Source organism: Paroedura picta, chromosome 8 (genome assembly GCF_049243985.1).
Source record: "Paroedura picta isolate Pp20150507F chromosome 8, Ppicta_v3.0, whole genome shotgun sequence".
In the NCBI taxonomy this organism is placed as follows: Eukaryota; Metazoa; Chordata; class Lepidosauria; order Squamata; family Gekkonidae; genus Paroedura; species Paroedura picta.
This window is the reverse complement of record NC_135376.1, coordinates 93,940,747-93,960,860: the sequence shown is the minus strand read 5'-3', so window position 1 is coordinate 93,960,860 and position 20,114 is coordinate 93,940,747. Positions and strand designations below refer to the sequence as shown.

Sequence of the window (20,114 nt, the reverse complement as noted above, 5' to 3'; positions counted from 1 at the left end):
AAATCATTTTATTACTAAGGGAAAGTTTGTACTGGGCCAATTGCCCTTGAACATACAGAGATGGGAAAGCTCCACTTGTCCGGGTGTGCTATGGAATGTTTTGAGAGTCCCACAGCTATTGTGGCCAACTCTGGGTTGGGACATTCCTGGATATTTGGAGTTGGGGCAGTCAACGGGGAGAAACCTCAGCAACATATGATGCAATAAGAGTCCACCTTCCAAAGTAGGCATTTTCTCCAGGGGATCTGATCACCGTTGTGTGGAGATCAACTGTAGTTATGGAAGATCTCGGGGTCCCACCTGGAAACTGGCAACCTCTATCTTTCCCTCTCTTTATTCCCTCTCTTTAAAAACACGTAAAATCCTATCCCTTCCGTCTACTAAAAGGTAGGCAAATGTTATTCACATTTTTTTTAAATGGGATGACATCCACCCTCCTTAGGGGAGTTCGAAGTCCCTCCTTTTCTAGACAGTACGATAACTTAAGGCCCGCTAATGCGTCACGCATGCGCCGATGAGCGCACGGGTGTTGGCCCGCTTCCGGCAACAAGGTGGGCGGGGCGACCTGGCGCAGGCGCGCCGTCGAGGCGGAAGTGGCCGTGGGTCCCATCATGGCGGCGGCTGAAGAGCGCGTGGGCCAGGTGGTGCTGCCGGGGGAGGTGTTGCTCCTGCCCGGCCAGCCCGAGGCAGACGGCGAGCGATTGCGCCTCACTCCGGCCGGGCCGCAGAAGGGGCGGTTGGTGTGCGGGCCGGGGCTGCGGCGCGGCGGGGAAGGCCTGCTGGTGACCAAGTGCGGCCTCCTTCGCTACCGGGGCCCCGCCGGGCAAGCAGGGGGCGGGGCCGGAAGTTGCTCCGGGGGAACCTATTGGGTGGACTCCCAGCAGAAGCGGGTAAGGCAAGGGAGCGCGCATGCGCATCGAGTCGTGGCTGCAGGGTTGCCTGTTTAGAGTAGGAACAGTTTGACTCTGGGGCACCTTGAAGGCCGGCTAGGTCTGAGCGGGAGAGGACAGGCGGGGGGCAGAAGGGCAGGGCTGGGCCTCAGCTGACTGCTGCCAGCAGTTGATTAGCTAGCTGCCTATTATTCCTCTGGATTGTACACCAAATGTTTCCCATGCACGTCAATGTCAACTGCACACAAACCAATCCAAATGGCTGCTTTTCCTATTTATCTCTGGAAACTGTTAACCGTATTCATTCTGCTATATGTTAATTTACCCTCACCTGTGAATTTGAACTGATTGCTTCCATTCCGCGACATTGTATCTGGGGGAAGTGTGCATGCACACCCAAGCACATACCTTGAATAAAACCTTGTTGGTCCTAAAGGTGCCACTGCTTCAGATCAACATGGCTACCTACCTGCATCTATAAGCTCTCATGCTGGGGACCTGGAGAACCCCTAGAGTTAAAGCTCATCTCCAGACTACAGAGGTCAGTTCCCTTGCAGAAAAGGGATGCATTGCAGGCTCTCCCCAGGCTCTACCTCCAGATATCCAGGGATTTGGCAATCTGAAGCAGGCAACCCAGCCCCCCCAACCCCTGCTGGTGGCCAGGAGGGATCTGGCAACCCTCTTTCCTGTGTATACATGCTGCTTCATGCATGCATGCAGAAGCTTATACCTGGAATTAACCTTTGGATGGACTTCAAGGTGCCCCTGGACTCAAACTTTGTTCTGCTTGATCAACAGGGCTCCCCACCTGAATCTGTTTCAAAGTGTGTTTGTGACCAAGCCCATTCTGCTTCTGGGTGGCTTCTAGACCTGGTCCTTCCCCTCTTCCCAACAACAAGGATCCACCTTAGATGGGAGTTGGGAAGTACAAACACCTGCAGTGCCCTGCCATTTTGTTTTATTTTCCACTTTATAATCCTGCATATTTCATTGTTTGTCAGCTTGCTGCCCAGAGGCCACTGGATTTTGTATTTCTGCTTCTGTTGAATTGTGATTCACACTCAGTCTTGTCTTCCTAGTTCAAAATAAGGCAGCCAACTCCAGCCAGGGAAACTCCTGGAGGGCGTGTAGTTGGGAAAACTTACAGAAGGATTTTACCTAGAAAGTATCAGAGGCTGCTATCTGACACAGTTGTTTCCTACAGAAACTGGTTTCTGACTTATGGCGACCTTTTAGATTGTTCATGGCAAGAGATGTTCAGAGGTGGTTTGCCATTGCCTACCTCTGTCTAGTGACCCTGATATTCCTTAATGGTGTTTTGTCCAAGTACTAACTAAGCTTTGACCCTGCTTAGCTTCTGTGACCTGATGAGATCTGCCTAGCGTGGACCATGCATATTCCTCTCCATCTGTCCTCTGTAATCCACCTTGAGTCTCAAGTGAGAAAGGTGGACTATAAATAAGCTTAAAAAAAGAAAACTTCATTTTTCACAAGCGTTTTATTCCAAAGAAGACAGGAGCATGCTTGCAGGGTGGAGATAATCTAATATTACATCTCAGTAACAGTAATGGATCCCTTTAGAGAGATGATAGGGATAACTGTTCTTTGCAGAGCTGTATTCCTTAAGTGTCCTGAAAGCTCGTATAAGAGACTAATCCAAGAGCCAGAACAGGTTTTATTGTGCAGTGATTCCCAGCTTTTTTGGTATAGCAGCCCTCAAATCCAAATTGACTTGGTACAGTGACCCATCCAGGGCTGAGATAAGTTTTTTGATGCCTTAGGCTAGCCTTTTTAAACATTTTGACTGTGGAGGAGCTTTTGAAATAAATGTTTAGGCCTCGAGGACCCTCGGAAGTGATGTCAACTGGCTATGCCACGCTGCCACACCCTTTGGAAGTGACATGCAGCCAGAAGTGACATCACCACACACACCTTTCACACCCTCTCCCCACCTCTCCTATCATGGCAGCTCTGCCTCACGTAGGCTGGAAGGAAGGGCAGAAGCTGAGAAGACAGTCCAGACCCCCCTACCATGCCACAGCCAACTCCCCCACTTTGATTTTTACATCCCTGGCTTATCCACCAAGCCGTCTGGACAGAAGCAGCCCATTCCTTGTGCCCAAGTCCGTTAAGGTAGGAGGGGAAAGGCTGTGGACCCCCTCGAGAGCTGCCGGAAACCCCCAGACCCCTGGTTGGGAATCCCTGCCCTAAGCAATCTTCCACCTTTGCACCTTCGCATCTATTCCAGCAATATAGACCTTTCTTTCTAATGTGAATTCTATTAAGCAACCCTAAATGAAGAATAACTTACCTGTATTTTGGGAGCATAATCATAGGCCTAGTACTTCGTTTGAGGCCTTTTTCTGTCTCTGATCTAATTCCCCATTGTAGAAGTATATAGAGGACGTGTTGCTTTTGTCCAGTTGTGGCATTTTAAACTAGCAAAGGCGAGAAGAATAGTCTCTCATAGCATGGCAAGGAACATACTTGAAATTTCTAGCTGTTGGCATTGGGCTTAAAGAGATTTAGGGTTTTCACAGCTCAAAGTTACACGGTTATGGCCCAGTATTTTGTAATGAGGTACTTGCAGCCACATCCTTTGTGATCAGTGACGGATTATGACTCTGCGGTATCCTAGCTACAAGTTGAGGCTGCAGTTCAGCTGTGACACACTAATTCACATGGGGGAGATTTAAGCACATCACATCATGTTGAAATCTGTGTGAATTAAGTGCTTAGCATGGGCCAGATCTTGACATTTTCTTGCAGTTTATGAAGCTTGTGGGTAAGAATGTCAAACACTTATTTTCACATGAAGCATTAATGTGATAAGCCGTTTTCGGTCTTACATTTGTTTTTGGGTTGTACTGTTTTCCTTCCGCTATTGGAAATGAAAAGAGTCAGGAAAATCTTGTGTATTCCTCTTGAACTTCTGTTCTTTTCAGATAATAGTTCTCAAAGTGGATGTCGCCTTGGCTTTTTTGGCTTTATTTAACTAACAATTTTATTGGCTGCTTTTATATTATAAATAAATAAATCATTTTAACATATTCCCCATTACATCTAGTAAGAAGCAGGGTCCAGTTATGGCCCACGTGTGCCCAGAAGGCCAGGACCAACCACCTCTGCTCATCTGTTGCCTTGAAGACCCCCTTAGCGTGGAACTTGATGGAGCCCCCCAACGCAGTTATAACTAGGCACCACTGAATGATTATTACTTGTTAATGCATCCATGATAACATTCAAGTGTATGCAGTTGTTGAGCAGTAAGCATTTTTGTTCGGGAGTTCTGTGCCAATGACCATACTCACTGTGAAAGATTTATCCCACATTTCTCCCCTGTGGGAACTCAAAGCAGCTTCCACCCTTCTCCTCACCTCCATTTTATCCCCACAACAACCCTGTGAGATAGTTTAGGTGGAAATGTGTGCCCAGCTCAAGGTTCCCCAGCAAGCTATTGTGGTGGAATGAGGGTTCCAACCTGGGTTTCCCAAATCTAAAGCCAACGCTTTAACCACTATACCAGCAGTGCCCAAACATTTTTGGACCGCTTCCTTCTTGGCTCCCAGGCCGCATGCATAGTGTGCCTCCCCCCCCCCGCCCCCAAACACACATATAGGCACACACCTCTTTCCTGGTGCTAGGTCTACTGCAAATTCAAAACACACCATATGGCCTATTATTTTGTTGTTGCTATATAGCAGCCATATTTTAGTATGAAAAAATAGGCAATTTTTTATTTAACAACTTGAACAACAAAAAAGATGCACAGGATACACAAGGGAAAAGGGGGGGATGAAACCACAATCCAAGCTTAATAGATAAATTCAAATTCCGAACCTTTCTTGCTTCATCCTCATAATCAATATCTTTAAACCACTCCTGCAAAGCGGATTAAATAAAAAGTTAAGGGCTGTCTGGGAGGAGTTAGGGCGGGCTCTGTCCGGCGGCTCCTGATTGGGCCCTCCGAGTGTCCATCCAGGCCCGAGCAGCCAATGGGGAGCCGCGCAAAGCCGTGTCATAAATGCAGCGAGGCCGCTCCTGCAGCCGGGAGAAGCATAAGCCATGCTCCTGCGTGGGGGGGAAACCGCTCCGCCTTCTCCCAGGCGCTGGAGCGCCAGGGAGAAGGCCGCCAATGCTCGCCGGGGAGGCTGCTCTGCCTTCTCCCAGCCACTGGAGCGCCCTCACCGCATCAGAGATGTGGTGAGGCCACTCCAGCGGCTGGGAGAAGGCGGAGCGGGCCCCCCCCCCACCGCGGAGCCAGAAGCCTGCAGGAGCCAACCAGGTGGGGGGTGGGACCGTCCCCCTTCTCTCGGCCCTGGGAGCAGCCTCGCCGCGGTGAGCCTGCTCCCGTGGCCGAGAGAAGCCTGTGCGAGCCTGCTGGGTGGGGGGTGGGACCGCCACCCTTCTCTCGACACCGGGAGCCTGCTCCCGCCCCCGACAGACAACTCCACCAACTTCCCGGGTGGCTGGGTGGCCGCTGGACTTCTTCCTGCCCCGGGAGCAGCCCGCACCCGCCAGAACACCCCAGGTCCTGCCTAGCGCCCATTTTATTCCTCAATAAAATGGGCTTTAATTCTAGTAAATTAATATTATAGCAGAGTGTTACATATATTAGAGTCTGGAAATTTATTTAGATACGTAATAATATTAGAGTGATACAAGGCTGGAAGATTGAGGATATAGTTAAAGACTTACGGGAGCCTCTTATTCTCCTGTCATTCTTTAACTGCATCTTCAATCTTCTAACCTTGTATCACTCTAATATTATTAGTTTTTTCAAACTTACAATATTGCATATTTTTGATCTCCAGTTTTCTAATCAGATATTATTAACGATCTTCCAATTGGCCGCAATAACTACCCTGGCAGCTACTAAAAGAAAATTTACAAGATTTTTCTGCTTACTTGCAAGTTCTTTGTAAAGTCATTTGTAAAAGACACTTTGGGAGGAAGGGAGGGGGAGAGTAGGGGGAGTAAGCAGTGGAAAATCCCACGGCCAGGGGCAAGCAGGAGAAAGCTTTTCCAACCTTCCAAAGATGGAAACTTTTTTGGGCAAGGGTTAAGACAGCCTTTCTCAACTTATTTCCTGTTGAGAAACCCTTGGGAACATTCTTTAGGCTTCGAGAAACCCCAGAAGTGGTGTGATCATGCAGAATATGGCTGGGAATAAAGGGGCCCCTCCCCTTCCCACCCCCTCCAGGCCCATCATTGGCCATTTGGGGGGGGGCAGGTTGACATGATCATATATGGTCATATCACCAGATAAATATGTAACAATTAAAAATATTAAAAATTAATTAACTCCCACTCAGTAAATCCTTCCAGGGCGGTCAAGAAACCCCAGGGTTTCATAAAATCCTGGTTGAGATAGCCAGGGTTACAAAATTCCTGGAGATCTGGGCTGGAAGGACAGAGTGAGGACAGGAAAGCGCTCAGCAGGAATATGATCCCATCCAGCTCACCTTTGGAGGTGTTGTTTTCTTCAGGAAGCTAAGCAGAGTTGTCCCTGGTCAGCACTGGGATGGGAGACCACCAAGAAGTCGAAGGTCACCACTATCCAGAGGCAGGCAATGGCAAGCCACCTTGGAACGTCTCTCACTAGGAAAATGCAGCTGCAGCAGAATCAGACTGTTGCCCCCAAATTCCTCACACACACCCCGGATCTTTCCACCATCCCCTGAGGGGGGCATACCGCCCACTTTGGGAACCCCTATACTATTGTTGTTGTTGTTAGGTGCGAAGTTGTGTCCGACCCACCCCATGGACAATGATCCTCCAGGCCTTCCTGTCCTCTACCATTCCCCGGAGTCCATTTAAGTTTGCACCGACGGCCCCTATACTATACCATGCTGCATCTCAAAAAGAGTTCAGCATCTTTCCTGTGGTTTATGATGATGGTTTTGTTTTAGGAGGCTGCTGTGTTTCGTCAGTGTTCATTGCAAGAGGAAGCTGTATGGCCGTGAAGCAGTTTACTAATATCCCGGTTCTTTTCATTCCTAGTATGTCCCAGTCAAAGGAGACCATGTAATCGGCATCGTGACGGGCAAAGCTGGGGACATATTTAAACTGGACGTTGGCGGGAGTGAGCAAGCTTCTCTGTCCTACCTGGCCTTTGAAGGCGCAACCAAGAGAAACCGGCCAAATGTACAGGTGAGGGCTGTGAAATATGATTGACAGCAGGGACTGCCTTCAAGGCCATGCGCATTGTTCATAGCAGTCATATTGAGAAACATTAGCTGCTCTTTGGCTTAGTCACAAGGTTTTTGCAAGAGCGTCTGCATGAGAAAGTGTCTCAAGACATCACGCCTTAAGCACAGCGTTCAAATGCCTTTGCTTCTTTATCCGTTCCTTTGTCAGTTTTTGACACAAGGTGTTGTAATTTGAGAGGCACCTTGGATAACAATTCATTTTTCTTGCCTGGAATGGAACCTCTTGATTATGTTACCTGTCGGGAGACATCTTCTTAAAACTATAATTTGTGGTGGGTTTTCTCCTGATTTTGCTGGGGTGAGAGGACAATGGAGAAGGAAACACTCTGAGATTAGCAGAGGCCTCTAAGTTAGGCTTATCCCAAAACTTTAAATACATTTCTCAGTGTTTTGTATCCAAGCATCCCTTGCTTGTATCAGATTTGCAGAGTCAGGAATGCAACTCCATGTATCTTTGTTTCCCCCACAAAGGAAATTTGGGTGATTATTAGCAATAACTATTCCTTGGTTTAAAAACTTTTAAGATCTAGTCATACATAACATACCATCTTGTGCAACATTTTTGTGTAATACCAATATCCTTACTCATTAACTTGAGTTTCTGCTCTCCCTTCCATACATTATTAAAATGGCTGTATTCTCATGCATTCTGCATTTGTTTTCTCCTCAGTACCTGAATGGCAGCAGGGGTATGTTACGAACAAATTGGAACACTTTTCCTTTTTAAACATGAACATCCATTGCAAAGTTTAATTTTAAAATTTCATCTGGTTTTCCTGGATACAGAATTGGCTGCTACTTAAAATAATTTAACAAAATTTGAGTACATACTTATCAGGTTGTACCAAAAAAAAGGGGGTGGTGGTCATAAACGCTAACAGCTTATATTGACACCGTCTAAAGGGAAATTTGGATATCCCTCCCCGCCCCCACAGAACATGAAATAGGCAGGGTTGACAGAACAGATAGTATTCTTGAAAGTCGTATGTTAAATAAGATTGCTATGATATACAATTTTATGGCACACGGTTTTCCTTCTCTCAACTCTACAGCAGACTTTCTCAACCAGGGTTTCATGATGGCCCTGCAAGGGTTTCCCAAATAGGTTGAGTTAATCTATTTTTAATATATATATATTTAATTTGTTATCTATTTATCGAGTGATATAACCATATATTGACCTTCCCCCCCCTCACCCCAAATTACCATGATTGTGCCTGGAGGGGTGGGGAGGGGAGGGGCTCCCAGGTGGTCCTGTACTCAGCTATGCTCCCTGCCCATATTTTGCCTCATCACACCACTTCTGGGGGTTTCTCAAAGCCTGAAGGGGCTCCTCAACAGTACAACAGTTGAGAAAGGCTCCTCTGCAGGTTGCAAAAAGAATGTGAGCCCGAGGAGTTAAATGTTCAAAACTGGAAAAGCCCAATTTGAGTTCAGTAGCAGCTTTGAGACCAATATGTAGCTATTCTGTCTCATACCAATTCAGCTACCCTCTGAAACTACTGGAAAAGGCCATTGAGGTCCAAGGACTTCCCGTCATCTGCCCACCCCATACCTCTTAATCTCATGTATGAAGTTTGCATATCCAGCTGTTCTTCTTCCCTTTGCAAATGTAAGACCCGCTAACCCCAATTTCCCAGCATGAAGAGCAACAGGCGTCTGGAACGCCACTAGCTAGGAGTGGCTGCGGTTAATATGACCTTATACTCTGTCCAAGAGACAAGTATTTGCATATATGAAGTTTGTTTGAAACACTAATAATTTGTCCCTTGACAAAGCCAGAAGGCAAAACACGTTGGGACTTATATGAAGTAAGAATTTAAAAACACCTGAAACTGAAGAGAGACAACTCTATTTGGATTTATTATTGCCATATTGGTGTCCCAGTGCATCTGTACTATTCCATAACCCCAATTTCCCAGCATGAAGAACAACAGGCGTTTAGGAAGATTTTTCATGGTGTCTGTGGATCTGCTTGTTAGCGCTCTCACTCAGGCACAAGAAGAAAGGAGCTGAGGTGTGTAAGAAAGTTCAGGCTCTGCTGTGATTCACTCTGGGGAGGAGGCGGCATAACAAACTACTTGGCCAGCTCTTTGGCTTGCGTGGGAGTGAGTTGAGCACAGCCCGTCCTTGGTCTGTCCGCTCTGCTTCCTCTGATTTCTGACCCAGAACGTCTAGTCCACCAACAAAAACCCGGTAATATTGCAGCAGAGCAAATGGCTTTGCTTCTTAAAGTCGTTGATATCATGAAATGCAACATGCTTGCCATGAGACTGTTCTGTGTCATGGTGCTTAACCTTTTCTTCTTTCTGTAGGTGGGAGACCTTATTTATGGCCAGTTCATTGTTGCCAATAAAGATATGGAACCCGAGATGGTCTGTATAGACAGCAGCGGCAGAGCCAACGGAATGGGAATCATCGGGCAAGATGGCTTCATGATTAAGGTTTCCTTGGGCTTAATAAGGAAGTAAGTGCAGTAGTTACCAGGCGAGAATTCTTCTCCCCTCTATCTTGTCTGTGTAGGTCTTTTTACAAAGCGGAGAGGCACAATCAGTCATGTAACTTTACATATCTCTCACCCTTTGTCATAGAATCATAGGGTTGGAAGGGACTGTACAGGCCATCCAGTCTGGCCTTTCTCAACTTTCTTATGGTTGAGAAACCCCTAAAACATTCTTAAGGCTTCAAGAAGCCCCAGAAGCGGCACCATCATTCAGAATATGGTTGGGAAGTGTAGCTGTGGACACGCCCACCCAGGGCCACTCCCCTTCCCACTTCTTCCAGCTCTGCCACTGACCATTTCGGGAGGGGAGGGCAGGTTGACATGACCATATATGGTCATATCATCTGATAAAAGTTTAACAAAATTAATTGACCCATTCAGGAAACCCTTCCAGGGCCATCAAGAAACCCCAGGGCTTCACGAAACCCTGGTTGAGAAAGCCTGGTCTAGTCCAAACCCTTGCTCAATGCTGGACCAGCCTAAAGCGTCCATTATGAGTATCCTGCCATAATTCAGGTCCTGGGTATACATATGCTATTTGTGTAAACTAGCCTACTGATGCACAATTCACAATTGCAGGGATTGCCCTAAGAATTTTTTACTGCACTTTCACAATAAAGCAAACAACGACTAAGCATTACGTACACGCTTAGTTATTTACTAAAGCAGGGGTCCAAAACCTTTTAAATCCACTCAGCCCCTTTGGAAATTATTCACTGTGTGGGGGATGCGGCCACAAAATGGCTGCCATAGAAGGCCAAGCCCGCCACAAAATGGCTGCCACAGCTTACCTTCAAACCCACAGTGTCCTGTGACGGCAGCTGCTGCTAAAGCCGTGTTTTTAAAAATCTGCAGGGCCAATCAGGTGCCCCCACCCACATCATTAAAAACACTTGACTGGCACCAGGAAAAGTGTCTACTGGTACCCACAGGGAACCCCGCTGGATAAGTTTAGTTATGTCATGTAGAGGAAATAAGTAGAGATCTTTAAAGCCATGCCTTAACTTTTCTGCTTGTAATCATTCTCCCTCTTAATTTTGGTTTCAGACTTCTGACTCCCAGCTGTGAAATCATCCAGGATTTGGGGCAACTTTACCCATTTGAGCTGGTGCTGGGAATGAACGGGAGAATATGGGTGAAAGCCAAAACAATTCAACAGACTCTGATTGTGGCCAATATCTTAGAAGCCTGTGAGCACATGACCGCAGACCAGAGGAAGCAAGCTGTTGCCAGACTGTCGGAGAGCTAACGAGACAAAGGGGGGGGGGCATCCGATTTGTTTTCAGAGGTGCATATTTTCAAAGGAAACCGTTTATTTTTTATATTTATTTAAGATAATAAATGTTAATGTCCGCCTTGACGTCTGTGTTGCATCTGTTTCTTTGGGGCTTGCCCTGCACTGCTTCATGCTTGTGGCTAATGTCAAGTGGGATTTTTGTACAGACCTTCGTAATGCTGACTTGAGCAAATGTCACTGATTTCCCCCCCCCCCCCAACAAAACAAAAGCTTTTCACTCATTTCAGCGTGGCTCATTCAGATATTCAGTCTTTAGTCAGTTGGTGATTTCCAGCCCAGTGCATATGCTTACTCAGAAATTATTTATGCACAAGCAAATAGTTCTAGGACTGCCAGCTCCACCAGCTTTACCCAAAGTTGTTCCCTTAGGTTAATTGGTTCCTGTCAGGAGAAAAGACATTCATGTTATGATGCAGCCTTTCTCAGCTTGAAAACCCTGAGACATTCTTCAGGCTTTGAGAAACCCCAGAAGTGGCGAGATTGTGCAGAATATGGTTGGGAAGCAGAGCTGGGGACACAGCCCACCCGGGGCCTATCCCCTTCCCAACCCTCCAGGCCCATTGTTTGAGGGGGGGGGCAGGTGGACATCACCATATATTGTCATAAAGGTAAAGGTATCCCCTGTGCAAGCACCGGGTCATGTCTGACCCTTGGGGTGATGTCCTCTAGCGTTTTCATGGCAGACTGAATACGGGGTGGTTTGCCAGTGCCTTCCCTAGTCATTACCGTACACCCCCCAGCAAGCTGGGTACTCATTTGACCGACCTCGGAAGGATGGAAGGCCGAGTCAACCTTGAGCCGGCTGCTGGGATTGAACTCCCAGCCTTTGGGCAGAGCTTTCAGACTGCATGTCTGCTGCCTTACCACTCTGCGCCACAAGAGGCTCTTTATATTGTCATAAAAGTAAAGGTATCCCTTGTGCAAGCACTGAGTCATGTCTGACCCTTGGGGTGACACCCTCTAGCGTTTTCGTGGCAGACTCAATACGGGGTGGTTTGCCCGTGCCTTCCCCAGTCATTACCGTTTACCCCCCAGCAAGCTGGGTACTCATTTTGCCGACCTCGGAAGGATGGAAAGCTGAGTCAACCTTGAGCCAGCTGCTGGGATCAAACTCCCAGCCTCATGGGCAAAGCTTTCAGACGGCTGCCTTACCACTCTGCGCCACAAGAATCTCATTATATTGTCATATCACCTGGCAAATACTGAACATATTTTTAAAATATATAAATAATTAACTCCCACCCTGACTTTTTGTGGTTGGCAGCCATTTTGTGTCAGAATCCCAAAGATGCTTGCATGCTTAAATACGTTAAAAGATCCTGATCTGAAACATAACAGCTACTTTTAAGATCTTTCCCTGTTCCCCCAGCCTCCCTCTTCTAGGGAGGGACTGTGACTTAGTGGTAGAGTGTATGCTTAGAATTCAGAATGTCTATAAGGATCTGTTAGTAGGCAATGTGAAAGACTTCTGCTTGCGACCCTGGAGAGTTCCTACCAATCTGAGTCAACAGTACTGTCCTTGATGGACTAATGTGACAACTTAATGTGTTTGTATGTGATTGTTTGTAGGTGCAACTCTTAAGTAGTTCTTAAGTGTAAATAGGATTTTATGCTTCTACTTGTTAAGTTACCTCCTGCCCATAGATAGTTCCAATTGTTCCTATTAATAGCAAGCCAAACCCCTTCCCCCACCCTGAATTTCAGCAGGAAGGAGAAATGTTAACATCATCAATACATAAAATTTATAGATTCAAGTGGGTTGCCGTGTTGGTCTGAAGTAGCACAACAAAATTTGAGTCCAATAGCACCTTTAAGACCAAAAATGATTTATTCAAGGTGTGAGCTTTTGCGTGCATGCACACTTCCTCACAAAATCTATGACAGTGTTATCCCGAAGGAAATTACAGCTGGGCATCCTACATCCACCTACTGCAGAGAGGAAAACCAATCCCTTTGGTTTCCTCTATTTCTAATTAGTGACTCAGGAAGTGTGAAAAGGGTCACTGCGCATTATGTGCTGGGGCCATGGCTGCTATGGGTGGAGGTGTCATTAGAGAAGAGTTATTGTGTCTGCCAACAATCCTGAACATTGGCCAGAGGAAGAAATTAATCTACTTGTTATGAAGACCTGACCTTAAATAAGTTGTCCGCTAGGAAGTTGAGGGAAAACTCAGCCAGTCTCTTCTGAGTGTTTGTAGGATTAGCTCGTTTGGGATGAGGCGGATACCTGCTCTGATCCCACATGGTTCTTATTGTTGACGCTGTTTGTAGCCTCTGAGGTAAGCCGAGTTGCCTGAAATACTGTCCTTTGAATAGTGGCTTAATGGCATCACCTGGTAAATAACATCCCATGAAGCCTCTTGGGAAGAAATGCCCTAAGCTCCGATCCACATCAGAGCTGCAATAATTGGGTGTGCACTCTGCACATGCTCCATAGTTGAACCAGTAGGCCCTGGGAAAGCTACAGGGGAATGGTTCACTTCACCAGGGTTTTGATTTGTTTGCTTTGGGTGCTTTTGTGCCGGCTAAATAATGCAATTTTGATCCATTGCTCCAATCGTTTGCAAGTGGATTTTCCCATTCCACACAGTAAAGTCCAGTTGCAAAGTGGATTGAAAGTGCATTATTGAGAAGATGAGCTGTTTTTTATACTCCACTTTCACTACCCAAAGGAGTCTCAAAGCAGCTTACAATTGCCTTCCCTTCTTCTCCCCAGCATGAGTTCTAAGAGAGCTGCTGAAGAGCTCTAAGAGAGCTGATCTGTGAGAACAGCCGTAAGAGAACTGTGACTGACCCAAGGTCACTCTGCTGCTGGCATGTGGAAGAATGAGGAACCAAACCTGGTTCTAGAGTCCACAGCTCTTAACCACAATACCACACTGCCTTTCTTTACCCTGTGTGTGAGAAAGCCCCCTTTGCTTATATTCTGCCTTTCTCCCCAAGGGGGACCCAAAGCACCTGACGTAGGTTCCTTTCCTCAATTTGATCCTCACAGAATCACGTCACCCACTGTTGGTGGCCAAGCAAGGATCAGCTGTCCCCTGGCTGGTCTCAGCCACTGAAAGCTGAGCTCCAGACCAAGTGGGCACCACATAGGCAGCGGCAGTAACCTTTTCCTTGTTCTTCTCCATTGGGCAGCTCCCTCATCACCTACTGGGCAAGACTGGGCCTGGCACAAGGGGAAGGCCAGACCAGAGACTGTAAACTAAAAGAGAAGATGCTCTCTTGCTCTTCACTCTGAGGCTCTTCCACCAGACATGAAGGACCAAACCTTTACAATGGAACTGTCTCCAGGAGAAGGAGATGAAAGATTATTTCATTTTTATAACCTGCTTTTCACTACCCAAAGGAATCTCAAAGCAGTTCAGTATAGTAACCATCAGGACGCATTTTACTTGCTCATCATGGTGCAGTAAAGAAAAAAACAGCTATGACATGGAAGAAGAATTGGTTTCTGAACCCTGCTTTCACTGCCCAAAAGAGTCTAAAAGCAGCTTAGAACTGCCTTCCCTTTCCTGTCTCCACAACAGACACCATGTGTAGTAGGTGGAGCTGAGAGAGTTCTGATAGCACTGCTCTATAAGAACAACTCTAAAAGGACAGGGACCAGCCCAAGGTCACCCAGTTGGCTGCACATGGAAGAGGATGTGGGGAATCAAACCTGGCTCTCCGGAGCTAAGACCACTGATCTTAACTGCTACACCAGCCTTTCTCGGGGTTTTTTTTACCGATGATAAAGTGGTGCCATCATGCAGAATATGGTTGGGAAGCAGAGCTGTGGACATGCCCACTCAGGGATCCTCTCCTTCGAACCCTTCCCATTGATCATTGGCCGTGCGGTGTGTGTCTGTGTGTGTGTGTGTGTGACATGACCATACTATTGGGGTTTAATGGTAAAAATATTGGATTTTAGTTTCTATCAATATCTTGAGTGGAAAATACAATGAAATCTTTTTGAGGAAGCTGGTCAATTTGCACTAATCTCCCAGTCAGAGTGAGAAAAGTGTATATATAAACTGGCAGGTGACAACAGCACTTAGTTATTTTCTTCTTATTTCAAATAAGATCTATCATCTTCTGAAGTAATACTGAATATGCTTACTTACATACTAGAGAACAGTCAAACACAATCTTTAACAGTAATCTTTTCTCTGAGGTAAAAAAAATCTGGTCTTCAGATATTCACTTTTTTATCCCTTGTTCACAGTTAACAGCCTGGTTATCACATTGTTTCATTTGATATTCACAATATAGACATAGTGATTATGTTTTCTGACAGATGAACATGAACAGAGAGTGTCTCAGTCAAGTCTCTCACAATCAGCTGTCAAATGGAACAACCTCACTTCAGCCTCAGAGAGTGCATGCAAGGATGCAAAGCAAGAATTCCAACGCATACATGGTCATATCAATCACTTCAATTGAGGAACCCTTCCAGGGCTTTCAAGAAACCCCAGGGTTTGACGAAACCCTGGTTGAGAAAGTCCAATCTACACCAAGCTGGCTCCTGATAATCTGTTGGTTGCAGAGGATAGGACCTGCAGTAATCGCTTTAAACTACGGGTAGAAAGGTAGCAACTAGATATCGGGGGGAGGGGATCTCATGGCCAGAGTATTTCACCAGTGGTATGGGCAGCCTAAGGAGATGGTGAATACCCCCTCATTGGCAGTCTTGAAACGGCTGCTGGACAGATACTTATCCTGGGTGTTTTAGGCTGATCCTGCATTGAACAGAGGGTTGGACTGGATGGCCCCTTGCCACTCTAGAACGGTTTCCGCACACATAGGATCATGCACTTTCAATGTGCTTTGGCAGCTGGATTTTCCTGTGCAGAACATGAACATCTACTTCTAAAGTGCATTGAAAGTGCATTATCTATTGTGTGCAGAATAGGCCTAGGATTCCATGATTCTCATCCCGGGTGCTTAGGCTGATCCTGCATTGAGTAGAGGGTTGGTCTGGATGTCCTCTGATGGACCCTTCTAACTCTAGGATTCTGTGATTCTCATCCTGGGCGCTTTAAGCTGATCTCCAGGAATATCAACCCCCCCCCCCCCCGAGTTGGCCACCGTTCGTAATAGGCTCCGCAGCCGCCAAGGGGGCGGGCTGGAGAGGAGGCCGGGATTTGCCTGGGCATCGGTGAGCGAGGGCTCGATTAGGCAGCCTCGGCTCGTCTCCTCGGCGTTCCGCTGGCACGGCTGGCGGGGGCTTGAAAAGCCGCCGCAGCCGCTCGTCGCCGACTCAGTGCAGCAGGCGCGGGTTGGAGGCGGCTGGGCTCGGGAGCGCCGCACGCGGGGCGGGGAGTAGCCCTGCCGAGCATCCCTCGCCGTCCCTGCAGTGTGAGTACCGCCCGCTCCCCCGGCATGACAGGGCAAGGCAAAGCAATGCACCGCAGCGGTTGGCAAGCCCTCTTGAGCCATTCGAGTTGCCACCTCGGGGTTGGGCAAAACCTGGGGGCTTCGCGGGCGGACCCTGCAGAGGGCAGGGTGTGGGGAGGGGCTTCAGCGGGGCACAAAGCCAGACAGACCACCTTCCAGAGGGGGGGCGTTTTCTCCCGGGGACCTGCTCTCTGCTGCTGGAGATGTGCTGTAATTCCGGGGGATCCCCAGGTCCCACCTGGAGGTTGGCAACTCATATGCGGCGTGCCTTAGAGTCCTCCCCTGTCAGAGAAGCCCTTGTTTGAGTCCATCGTAATTGGAGTTGCCAACTCCAGGTCGAGAAATTCCTGGTTTATCCTTAAAACAGTCACTTTTTCCAGGAAATTGGATCTCTCTGAGTTGTGGGGCACAAAGCATCTGCAGGGCCCACCTGGCGGTTGGCAAGTATAGGAAAGTCATTGCCGATTGCTCTCGTAAATGGACCGTATAATGTGTTTCTTAGTACTGTTAAACTAATGCTTTCTGGGGCACTTTTGTCTTTGGGTGTATGCTTACGGTCATAAACCTCATCTGTAGGCTGAGATGTCAATTATCCCTAAATAATGTTCATTAAAAATATATATTTATTAGTTCTTTTTTTTAAGTTCGTTGCAACATGTACAGGATGAGGAGAGACTGTATGCCGAGGTATGATTCAGAAAATATGAATTAGCAGTTTATTGTCCTTGCTGCAATTTGGATTTTTGTCCACCAGTTTGTCTCCTGTGTAGGCACAGTAATCCACAATTTAGTAAGGAAAACAAAGACCAAGTTTAGTGTTTGGAGGAAAATTTGATTGCAGTGTGAGAGGAGCTAAAGCATAAATAAAAACTGGTATATTCCTTGTTTCCAAAAATTTCAATGTGCATACCGAATCACCATCGGGCATGCAGGATTTAATGTCAAGAGCATTTTGCTGACTTCAAACTCTTAAAAGACTAGTTGTATGTGAACATTTGGCTTTCCAACCTTCTGCATTTCCAACAGTAATTCTGTATGCACATTAAAGAAGTTTTTGGATACAAGGAATATACCTGAATTTGTTTTGACTTCAACTGCAGTGATATTGCAAGCAAATTTTTCTTCTTGCTAAACTGGATTGTTCTGCCTAAATGGCCTTCCCTACTCAGATTGTTACATTACACCATACTCCCCTTTGCTTGTTTGAAATACCCGTGTGGCTAGAAATAGGAGAAAGGGGTTCAATTTCTTTTCTTCCCCCACCCTCCCCCTTCTCTTTGTAGGAAAGTCCTCAAGGCCTGAGGCTTTCTGCACATTCAAGATCAAAGGGCATAGAAGCAGTCAGCAGGAGGGGTGGAACAGATTAAACCAGCCTTTCTTAACTTTTTTACCATTGAGAACTCCTTGAAACATTCTTCAGGCTTTGAGAAACCCCAGAAGTGGCGCAATCGTGCAGAATATGATTGGGAAGCAGAGCTGTGTACATGCCCACTTGGGGCCCGTCCTCACCCCCTCCAGGCCCATCATTAGCAATTTTGGGAGGGAGGAGCAGGTTTATATAACTATATATGGTCTTATCATCCAATAAATCTTTAGCAATTAAAAAAAATTAAGTCCCACCCATTTGGGAAACAAGCTCTGTGCTAAATAGACCAGGCTTGTAATTGTGACTTTTGCCAGTGACTTGATGTTTAGAAATCAGCCACAAGAGACAAACCAGAGCAGTACTTTTTGCAGAGCAGAAGCAAGCCAGAGCTGCCTGCTGATGGTGGCACATTCAGCTTTGCTCTGGTGGCAGAAGGAACTGTTAGCAATGGATTTTCCCTGGGTTGGAAAGAAAACAACATGTCAACTAAAGCAGAATTGCAAAACTGCAGTCCAGCAGCACCTTGAAGGCCAACAACCTTTTCTTCTGGGGATAAGCTTTCAAGTGCATGCTCACTGCAGTTGATCAAATAAATTTTTGTTGGAAGCAAAGGGATTTGTGCCTTCGGACGGGGAAGGTGCCATCAAGTCATCCGCAACTCACGGCAATCCCATAAGGTTTCCAAGACGTTCAGAGGCGGTTTGCCGTTGCCTGCCTCTGAGTAGCGATCCTGGACTTCTGTGGCCATGTCCCCTCCAAATACAAGCTGAGATCAGCCTTGCTTAGCTGTGCCTTTTGTGGGACAAGGTTCCACAAAACTCAATTTTGAGTGTCTGCTTGAAAATGAGAACAAATAACTTAATAGGAAATGTTCATGGCTTGCTTGTGGAATAGCAAAGCAATATCCCACTGGATATAATGTAAGGGAATGAGCTCCACATAGGAATGCCAACCTCAGGGTGGGACCTAGGGATCCCCAGGAATTACATGTCATCTTTGCATCCAGTTTTTATTGTAAGCTGCCCTGAGCCATTCTGGGAAATGGCAGGCTAAAAAGGAAGAAAGAGATCACTTGCTCTGGAGAAAATGGCTGCTTTGGAAGGTAGACTCCATAGCAGGGGTAGTCAAACTGCGGCCCTCCAGATGTCCATGGACTACAATTCCCAGAAGCCCCTGCCAGCATTTGCTGGCAGGGGCTTCTGGGAATTGTAGACCATGGACATCTGGAGGGCCGCAGTTTGACTACCCCTGCCCCATAGCATTATATGCCTCTGAGCCGGCTGGGCTTTGGGAGTGCCAGATGCAGGGTGGACATGTCCTGTGCCTGCCTCACGTCCACTGCTCCCTGAGCCCAGACCTCCCCAAATCCGGTCCATTCTCAGCTCCAACCCCAAAGTCTCCAGGCATTTCCCAACCCAGAGTTGGCAACCCTAGGTCCACACCCAGTACCATTAGAGGGGTTACATAACAGTTGAAGAAAACATTCCATCCTCCCTTGTCAGTGAGAGTAATACCTGGAGCCCTAGGGAGTTACTAGATAGTTGCAGATTGATGGAAAGCAGGTGACGCCGATGCAAGTGCAGATAAGCAGTTGAATGAATTGAAGCTGCTGAAGAACGTCAAAGACGAGCCCTTAATGAAGGGTTGAAGCAGAAGATAGGCGGGGAGTTCGTGCTGATAGCCGTGGATGAAACAGAAAGGCACACGACGTTAAGCCAGCCATTTTGATCACGGAGGAGCCCCTGAAATGATTTTTCAGGTTTTGAGAGGACCCAGAAGTGATGTCAACTAGCCACACCCACCGGAAGTGAGATCACCATCCTCTTTAGTGGGCAAGCTCATGGATGACTGGGGGGGAGGCATTTAAAGGTAGGAGTAGGCATGTCTGCGCCACCCCCACCCAGGAGCAGAAACCACGAGAGGAATCACGTTTGGGATGGGGGAGCAGTACAAGTGGCCAGATCCCTGACTTGTGACCAAGACCATTAAGGCCGGAAGGAAAAGGCTGCGGACCCCCGGGGGTTGGTGGACCCCCGGCTGGGAATCCCTGTGTTAAATAAGGGGTTTCTGCCCATACATTTTCTGGAAAAAAATTCAGAACAAAGTTGCTTGAAGAGTCTTATCCTGTATTGGAGAAATGTCCACACGTTTTGATCCTAAGATCTTTGTTAGGGCAGGCAATACTCTAAGTATAAAAAGTTGCATAAGAACATCTATACTAATACGAAAGTCAGAATTGGGTAACAAAAATTACCATAAGCCAGCCGTTCTCAACTTTTTTTTACCATTGCGAAACCCCTGAAACTTTCTCCAGGCCTCAAGAAACCCCAGATGTGGTGTGATGGTGCAGAATATGGTTGAGAAGCATAGCTGTGTAGATGTTCACCCAGGGCTCCTTCCCTCCCCACCCCCTCTAGGCCCATTGGCCATTTGGGGAGTCGACATGATGATATGCAGTCATATCATC

General features: G+C 47.0%; 2 protein-coding genes across 2 annotated transcripts in view; both read left to right on the top strand.

Moving 5' to 3' along the window:
* The first annotated feature begins 572 nt into the window (after positions 1-572).
* EXOSC3 (exosome component 3) lies at positions 573-10,965 on the top strand. Its single transcript, XM_077350829.1, has 4 exons — positions 573-890; positions 6,894-7,043; positions 9,418-9,569; positions 10,653-10,965. The coding sequence occupies exons 1-4, from the start codon at positions 612-614 to the stop codon at positions 10,852-10,854; spliced, it is 783 nt and encodes a 260-aa protein (XP_077206944.1). The 5' UTR covers positions 573-611; the 3' UTR covers positions 10,855-10,965.
* Positions 10,966-16,077: 5,112 nt separating this feature from the next.
* The window catches only part of PRXL2A (peroxiredoxin like 2A), a 32,642-nt gene continuing 28,605 nt past the window's right edge, over positions 16,078-20,114 (top strand). Inside the window, exon 1 of the mRNA XM_077350825.1 lies at positions 16,078-16,242. The gene's annotated coding sequence lies outside the window, so the exon portion shown is untranslated. The remainder of the gene's footprint in view (positions 16,243-20,114) is intronic.